This window comes from Sarcophilus harrisii, chromosome 3, assembly GCF_902635505.1.
Source record: "Sarcophilus harrisii chromosome 3, mSarHar1.11, whole genome shotgun sequence".
Taxonomy (NCBI): domain Eukaryota; kingdom Metazoa; phylum Chordata; class Mammalia; order Dasyuromorphia; family Dasyuridae; genus Sarcophilus; species Sarcophilus harrisii.
In genome coordinates this window covers 602,602,925-602,612,105 of record NC_045428.1, presented here as the reverse complement: position 1 = coordinate 602,612,105, position 9,181 = coordinate 602,602,925, and the positions used below count along the sequence as shown (strand labels likewise).

At 30.6% G+C, this 9,181-nt stretch overlaps 1 protein-coding gene across 1 annotated transcript; it reads right to left on the bottom strand.

The window, feature by feature from the left end:
* Positions 1 to 6,248: 6,248 nt before the first annotated feature.
* LOC100926824 (olfactory receptor 14C36-like) lies at positions 6,249 to 7,054 on the bottom strand. Its single transcript, XM_003765285.2, is given in 2 exon segments — positions 6,249 to 6,283; positions 6,286 to 7,054. Coding segments are annotated over 2 exon segments (804 nt in total).
* Positions 7,055 to 9,181: the final 2,127 nt, after the last annotated feature.

Sequence of the window (9,181 nt, the reverse complement as noted above, 5' to 3'; positions counted from 1 at the left end):
AGAGTGAAGAATACGATTTGAAAATTGGACACTTTGCTGGGTAGAAAACTATTTTTATCTATTTCAAGAAAGGTAAAGATTTTACACACAAGCCGTATTATACACAAAGTGTATTAAATAATAATCATTTTCCAAATCCATGAAAAATGTATTAGTGTCCCAGTATTCTTACATTTATCATTAACTTTTCCTGTTGTCTTTGCCAATTTGATAGGTGTGAGATGATATCTCAGATTTGTTTTAATTTGTATTTCTTTATTTAATAATGATTAAGAGAATTTTTCTTCATATGACTATAATATGGGATTGGATCTGGTATGACTAGGCTAAATTCCCTTTGCATTTTGTTTCATTAATTCCTTTAATATTCAACTTTTGTTCTTCTAGAAGAATAGGGTTATTATTTTTCCTAGTTCTCTAAAATAATTTTTAACACTTTGATTGGTATGGCACTGAATAAGTAGATTAATTTAAGTAGAACTATCATTTTTGTTGTATTAGTTTACCCCACTCATAAACAACTGGTCTTGTTCCAAATATTAAAACTGATTTTCTTTGTGTGAAAAATGTTTTGTAATAGAGTTCACATAATTCCTGGGTTTGTCTTGACAGATTGACTCCCAAATATTTTATACTTTCTACCATTATATTAAAAGGAATTTCTTTTTTGATTCTCTTGCAGTTGGATTCTATTTGACACAATATAGAAATGTTGATTTGTGTTGTTAAACTGTAACTACTAAAGTTGTTATTTCCCAACTACATTTTAGTTGATTCTTGAGAATTCTCAAACTATACCATCATATCATATGCAAAGAGTGAGAGCTTTGTTTTCTCATTGCCTATTCTAATTCATTCAATTTCTTTTTCTTCTTTTATTCCTAAAGCTACTGAGTAATAGTAGTGATAATAGGCATCTTTGTCTAACCACTAATCTTATTCAGCACGCTTAGAGCTTATCTCCATGATATAGAATGTTTGCTCATGATTACAGATAGATTCAGCTTAGCATTTTAAGTAAAACTATTCATCCTTAAATTCTCTAGTTTTTTTTTTTTTAATAGAAATGGGTATTGCATTTTGTCAAAAGTTTTTTGTGCTTCTATTGAATTAATCATATGATCTGTTATTTTTGTTATTGATATGTCCAATTATGCTGATCATTTTCTTAATATTGAAACAGCCCTGAATAGGTCATAGTATATTATCATGGTGATAAATTATTGTGTTTCCTTTGCTAAATTTTTATTTAAAATATTGGTATCAAGAAAGAACACTAGGAAATGAATGTAAACTGCTTGCATTTTTGTTCTTCTTCCCAGGTTATTTATACCTTCTAAATCCAATTCTCTCTGAGCAACAAGAAAAGTGTTCGGTTCTGCACACAGATATTGTATCCAAGATCTACTGTAATCTATTTAACATGTATAGGACTGCTTGCCATCTGGGGGAGAGGGTGGAGGGAGGGAGGGGAAAAGTCGGAACAGAAGTGAGTGCAAGGGATAATGTTGTAAACAATTACCCTGTCATGGGTTCTGTCAATAAAAAGTTATTTAAAAAAATAAAGAAAGAAAGAAAAAAGAAAAAAAAATATTGGTAGCAATATGCATCAGGGAAATTGGTCTATAATTTCCTTTCTCTCTTTTTGGTTCATTCTGATTTAGGTATCTGCACTATATTTATGTCACAAAAGCAATTTGACAGGACTCCTTTATCTATGTTAACAGATATGTTATATATTCTATAGTATTGGAATTAATTCTTCTTTAAATTTTTGGTAGAATCCTCTTGTAAATGCATCTGATCCTGGAGATGTTTTCTTACGAAGTTAATTGATGACTTGTTCAATTTCATTTTCTAAACTGGGGTTGAATATTTTATTTCTTCTTTTGTTACCCTGGACAATTTATATTTTTGTAAATATTTATCCATTTCATTTAGATTGTCATTTATTGGCATACACTTGTATGTACTGGCATATATACATATATTTTCCTCTTCATTGGTGGTGAATATACTGTTTTCATTTTTCATATTGGTAATTTGGTTTTCTTCTGTTTTTGTTCAATCAAATTAACCAAAGATTTATAAAGTTTTTTTTTTCATAAAACCAATTCTTAGTTTTATTTATGTATTACTTCAATTGTTTTCTTATATTCAATTCTATTAATTTCTCTTGACTTTCAGAATTTCTAATTTGCCATTTAATTGGGGATTTTAAATTTATTCTTTCTCCAGCTTTTTTTTTTTTTTGTTTCATGCCCAATTTATTAATGTAACCACTTTAGTCACATAAGCCCCTAGAGATATAAAATTTACCCTTAAAATCTGTTTGGCTGCATCCCATAAGTTTTGGTATTTTATATCATTATTGTCATTCTCTTTGATAAAATCACTGATTGTTTCTCTGTTTTGTTGTTTAACTCATTTGTTTTTTAGGATTAAATTATTTAGTTTCCATTTAATTTTTGTCTGTCTTTCAGTCTGTCTATCTTTCAGTAACCCTTTATTACATATAGTTTTTATTGAAACATGATCTGAAAAGAAAGAATTTAATATAGCTACCTTTCTGCACTTCATTGTGAGATTTTTATGCCCTAAAATACGTTCAATTTTTTTGTATGTGACATGTACTGCAGAAAAAAAATGTATATTTCTTTTTGTTCTCATTCAGTTTTCTTCAAAGGTCTCTCCTATTTAACTCCCCTAAAATTATATTTGCATCCTTAACTTCTTTCTCATTTATTTGGTGGTTAAATTTATCTAGTTCTGCGAGAAGGAGAGTGAGGTTTCCCACTATAATAGTTTTCTTGTCTATTTTTTTCTTGTGAGATGCTGCCAAAGCTGTTCTTGGGGAAGATTCTATATCTCTAAATATTCATACAACTAAGAAAGCTAGAAAAAGAACAAATTAAAAATATACAATTAAATACCAAATTACAAATTTTGAAATTCAAAAGAAATATTAATAAAATAGAGACTAAGAGATATAAGAAACTAATATACACTATTAAGACTTTTGACATTGTCATTTGGTCTACTGGTATAACCTAAAGATGGTTTTACTGTATACCCCACTGGAAACTTAGAATTTCTGAGCCTTTCATTTAGCCAATGTCTGAAATCTGTTTTATGTTTTCCCTCCACTTAAAGTTTAAATGCTTCAAGGGAATGAACTGTTTCCTTTTTGAAACATATTCATTTATTTTTAATTTACAGAATAAAACAAGAATTTCCATAACACAGTAGAATTTTTCAAAGATTATTGCACGAGACCACAAATTTATTATGTTAAACTTGTTATTCCATTTTATTATATAATAGTTATAATGATGATTTCTTTTTTCTTTCCTCTAATGCAAGAAAAGGCTATCATTAGACACACACACACGTGTGTGTGTGTGTGTGTGTGTGTGTGTAAAGCTATTCAATATACATTTCCATTTTTCTGTCTTTTTCTGTGTACATTTCTTCACATAACATTTGTAATTAATTTGGGTATTTGTCATTATTAAAATAATTTAGCCACTCAAAGTTGTTCTTAAAACAGAAATGTTATTACTATATATAGTATTCGCTTAATAATGCTCATTTTACTCTTCATTATTTAATATAAATCTGTTTTTTTTTTCCTCAAAGCAATGTCTCATCATTTTTTTTAGCACAGAAACATATCATCTGAATCAAATACCACAAATTTTCAACCATTCCTCAATTGACAGCTGGACTCCCAAAAATTCCAAATATTTGCCATCACAGAGAGCAATGTTGTCAGTACTTATCTTTGGAAATAAAGATGGAAAAATAGAGATTAGAAATGGAACCAACAGACTAAAAGCTATAGCTAATTTAGTAACTCATGGCTCTCCAAAATTGTTAGATCAGTTCACAATTCCAACAGTGAATTTATTTTTCAATTTTTCCTCATTATGAAAGAAGTGCATGTGTTTAACATATATTGGATTACTTGCTGCCTGAAGGAAACAGTGAGGGAAAGATTGGTAGAAAAATTTGGAACACAAGGATTTGAAGGATGAATAGTGAAAAGTATGAAAATAATAAGGTCTTATTTGAAAAATAATTTCCATATCCACTCCAACATTTATAACTCTCTGCTTCTATCATCTTAGCCATTTTGGTAGGTGTAAAATGGTATGTCAAAATCATTTACTTTGTATCTCTCTGAACAATAGTTAATTGAAGCATTTTCAGATGACCATAAATTGCCTTGATATCTTCACTGAAAAACTTCCTGTTTATATCTTTTGACCATTTATCATCTAGGGAAAGACTTCCATACTTATAGATCTGAAAAAAAAATCTGTATATATTTGAGACATGAGACCCTTATCTGAGTAACTATTATAAAGTTTTTCTCCAAATATGTATAGAAGAATGTCACATGATCAATATATATCTAATTACTTACTGTCTAGGAGAAGAGGTGAGGGTAAGGGGAGGGAAATTGGAACAAAAGGCTTTGTAAGAGTGAATGTTAAAAATTTTCTATGCATATGTTCTGAAAATAAAACTAATAAAAAATAAAAATTTTCTCCAATTTTCTGTTTTCCTTCTAATTTTGGTTATAATTTCTCTTTGTACAAAAATTGCATTTCATTTTAGTCTGTCCAAAACTCTTGTAAGTAATGTAGCTCATGTTCTTCAGATTTGTTTTTACTATCTCCCTTTTCTAGGTATCAAAACAATTTTAACTCTAACTTAGTAATTGGTGAAACACGTTAGGCAGTATTCAATTTCTGCCTTAGTACTTTTTATATTCTTAACATTTTTTTTATCAAATAATGAATTCTTATTCTCAAAACATAAATTTTTACACATGTCATGTATGTTACTATATTTATTTCCTGCTGCAAATTGTACGTGAACTCTGTTCCATTATTTTATTTTTCTATTTTTTTAACCAAACACGGTTTTAATAATTGCTGCCTTATCATACAGTTTAAGATCTAGTACAGCTAAAACTTCTTGCTTTACATTTTTTGCATTATTTCCTTTGATATTCTTTATTTTTTGTTCTTCTGAATTATTATTCTAATTCAGTAAAAGAAATTAATAATCTAATTGGGTGTCATTGAATATACAGGTTAGCAAAGGTTAAATTGTGGCATTTATCATTTCTCCTTTTGTTCTATTTCTCTCCTCAGAGTTTGGATCAGTGTTTGGATCCCTCTAAGAAATATTTTGAGCAAGTTAAAAAAATTTAAGAAATATTTCTTAAGCAACTTCTTAAAGAAATTAATGTTTTTCACTCATTCAGTCACTTCTGACATTTCATTTTTTTTTATATTAACATTTTTTCTTTCGTACTTTTCTTCTTGTGTTCCCAGTTACTGACTTTTCCAAAAAATCTAATATTGTCTAAAATACTCTGTTATTTACCTTTTATTTATTATCTGATTCAACAATTTATTATCCTACCATCTATCTTTATTTCTTTTTAGACTTTTAATTATTTTATTGCTCTTTTGACCATTTTGAGATTTCCCCATTTGTTATTTCACTTCCAGTCTTGTATCAAGATTACCATTAAACTGGGAGAGACATTAAGGTGTACATATTGTAGGTTGTATTTGATCCATATAGGTACAGGGAGCTATTACAGCTTTCTGAGTAGGACAGTGACATGCTTAGGCAAACTTCTTACTTAAGTAATTTGACAAGTGTATGAAGAGTGGCAAGTACATTCTTAAAGATGGTATTACTAAGTCCTAAAAACTATTTAGGAGAGAATTAAAATATGTCTATTGAATGGAGAGACAGTTAAAAAGAAAAATATGTTTCCATATACAAAGAAGAAAGTAAAGGTTCTATCTAACTGTAAAACTCTATTCCATGAAGCTTTCCATAAATACTTATAATAATAACTTCAAAATGAAACTGTACTTTTAAAATTTGTTCTAATTTTAATTTTTTGAATAAAACAAGCATTTCCATAGCATGGTCTAATAAAAAGATGATCACACACGAAACTAGAAAACAGACAGAGAGACAGAGACAGACAGAGACAGAGATTGAAAGGGAGAAATTTATATGGGATTTTAAATGTATAAATGAAGTAAGATCAATAACATCAGGAAAGAATTACAATTTGTGCCTTTTTATTAAAAAAAAGCTTTCTCTTCATTACTAATCTTACAGCTTCTTTTATCTGCTTATTCCTTAGACTGTATAAAATAGGGTTCAGAAAAGGAGGAATTATGGAATAAAATATTGAAACGATTATATCTTTAATGGACCCAGAATCTGAAGATGGTTGTAGGTGCATGTAGGAGGTAGAAATAAGAAACAAAGAAACTACAATGATGTGAGGGATGCAAGTAGAGAAGGCTTTTTTTTGGTCTTCTTTCACTGGAAATCTGAGCACAGTGGAAAATATTCTAATATAGGATACAATAATGAAAGCAAAGCAGCCAGCCCCAACCACCAGCACAGAGACAAGTATAGATACCAAATTGAAGAATATCTCTGAACAAGAGATCTTGAGTAGAGAGGGGATGTCACAGAAGAACTGGTGTATCACATTGGATTGGCAAAAAGACAATTGAAATGTCAAACCAGTATGGAGACCTGCATACAAAAGACCAGTGAACAAGCAGGTTAAGGTCATGTGCATGCAGGCACGAGGCTTCATGATTACTGGATAAAGAAGTGGATGGCAGATGGCAACATAACGATCATGGGCCATGACAGTGAGCAAAGTGTACTCAACATAGGCCATCCAGACTAGCAGAAATATCTGAGTTGCACATCCAGGAACTGAAATAATTCTGTTGTTCACCAGGGCATTAATAGATGCTGGGGGAACAGTTATTGATATGAAACAGGCATCCACAATAGACAGATTCCTAATGAAAAAGTACATGGGGGTATGGAGTCTCCTGTCCATGGTAGTAATGATAACAATGAGGAGATTTCCCATCAGGCCTGCTGAGTAAATGAAAAAGAAAAGCAAAGAATATAAGATCTGCAGCTCTCTGATGTCAGAAAACTCCATAAGGAGAAATCCAGTTATTGAGTTGTTCAAGTTAGACATTTTTTTGACTCTTTCACACACTTAGTGACCTAAAGAGGCAAGGAGAAGTCAAAGAGTCCATCAATCAGCAAGTACTCAGGGCAAAATATTTGCAAAGGCTAGAAGAAATTATTCCATTTTTATCCTTACCACATATGACCTGAACAGACAGCATGACCCCTAGTATGTAGTGATTATGTGATCATGAACTAATCAGATTCCCTTTGCAGGAAAATTACTAAGATTTGATGAAGAATTTCAATGGTAAAGGAAATTTCTGTACTTAGGAATTCCATCTTTTAAAAAATTTTATACTTATACAAGAAAAGAAATCCTACCAAAGGATTTTCTTATTTTCCTCCTATTGTCTTTAATGATTATCTGTGAGTGACTACATCAGCATGGGCAGTCTGACCTAGATTAGAAGCCAAGAATGGAAGTGATGATCTTTAATTTTTAAGTCCTCTTAGATGTTGTTTTAGTTTCTCTTCATATTACTCTTCTATGGTCATCTCACCTTCATTAATAGCTGTGAACAGCTTAAAATTAAGAGAAAGTCAGACATTTAAAAAAATTACTTCCAAAATACTGGTGGCTTTTGCTGATAGTGGAGAAAGGGACCATAATCTCTCATTCTACCAATGCCCTGTACAGAGATTTCCACTGACTGAAAGAAGGAATTGCAAGTGAATGAGAAACATATGCAACAATATTGTTCAGGAAACAAATCTGCTGACTTGGTCTGCCATACTTTTTGCTTCTCTGAATTGTCTCTCTTCATCTAATTTTCACCATAGCTTTTCTAATCTTATCACTTCAATTTTATACCATTTAGATGTATCAGGCAAAAAAACAAACAAACAAACAAAAAACCAAAAACAAAACTGAGTGGTTTATTCAGTTCTATCCTTGTTTTACATGGTATAGCACTAAAGGGAATGTTTTAATACTCCATTCCTCTTCTCCTTATGTTCACTACTTCCCTTAAGAAGTCTTTCAAGGTCAAAAATCTAGCTCTTTGAAACAATTGGTAGGCAGATATTTCCTGGCCATTAATTTTTCATAAATTTTTAATTTTTTGTCTTTTTTATTTAACATTTTATCTTTTTCAAGTTAGATGTAAAAATAATGTTTAACATTCTTTTTCAAAACTATAAGTTCCAGATTCTCTTTGTTTTTCACTTTCCACCACTATTACTCCATTGATAATGCAAGAAATTAAAAATATATTACACATGCATCATCATGCAAAACATTTCTATAGTAATCATGTGAAAGAAAACATAGACCAAAAACTGAAAGATAAAAAAATATACATTTGACACTATAAGTTCATTCTATAGGGGGGAAGAGCATTTTCATCTTACATTCTTCAGAGATGTCTTGGATTGTTCTAATAGTGAGAAAAGTTATGCTATTCACAGCTAAATATCTTACAGTATTGCTGTTACTTTACACAGTACATGCCATTTTGTATCAGCTCATAGAAGTCTTTCCAGGTTTTTCTGAGAGCATCTGCTAATCATTCAAAATATAACTTTGAGAAATTCTGACATAGGCAAAAGAACTTCACAAATTTTGTGTAAAATATTTTAAAATCTATTTCTTTTGACATCATTTTCACTTCCAAATAATTCCTTGTTATACTTTTGCCTTTCTTTACAAGGGACAGCTCTCACAGAACTACTTTTTTTTTTTTTGGTTATATTGAATACATACATATATTTGTAATCACATATGTATGTATATGTTCTTTTTTCTTTTTATGTTCTGAATTTGTCCCACTTTCCTCATCCTCCCCCATCCATTGAAAAGCTGACACAAAATAAAAGAAAGAGGAAGGAAGGAAGGAAGGAAGGAAGGAAGGAAGGAAGGAAGGAAGGAAGGAAGGAAGGAAGGAAGGAAGGAAGGAAGGAAGGAAAAAAAAGAGAAAAAAAGTAGAAAGGAAAGGGAGAGAAGAAAAGAGAGAGAGAAAGGTAGAAAAAAATAAAAGAAAAATGGAGGTGGGGGAAAGCATTCCTTTCAAACTCACTGTGACTAACCTGAATAAAACAAGTTTCCTTGCTGTTAGCTTCTGCAATGTGAACTTCTCAGAGATGATATTACCAAATTCCTCTGCCACAGAAAGACTTCCAGAATTCCCCCCAG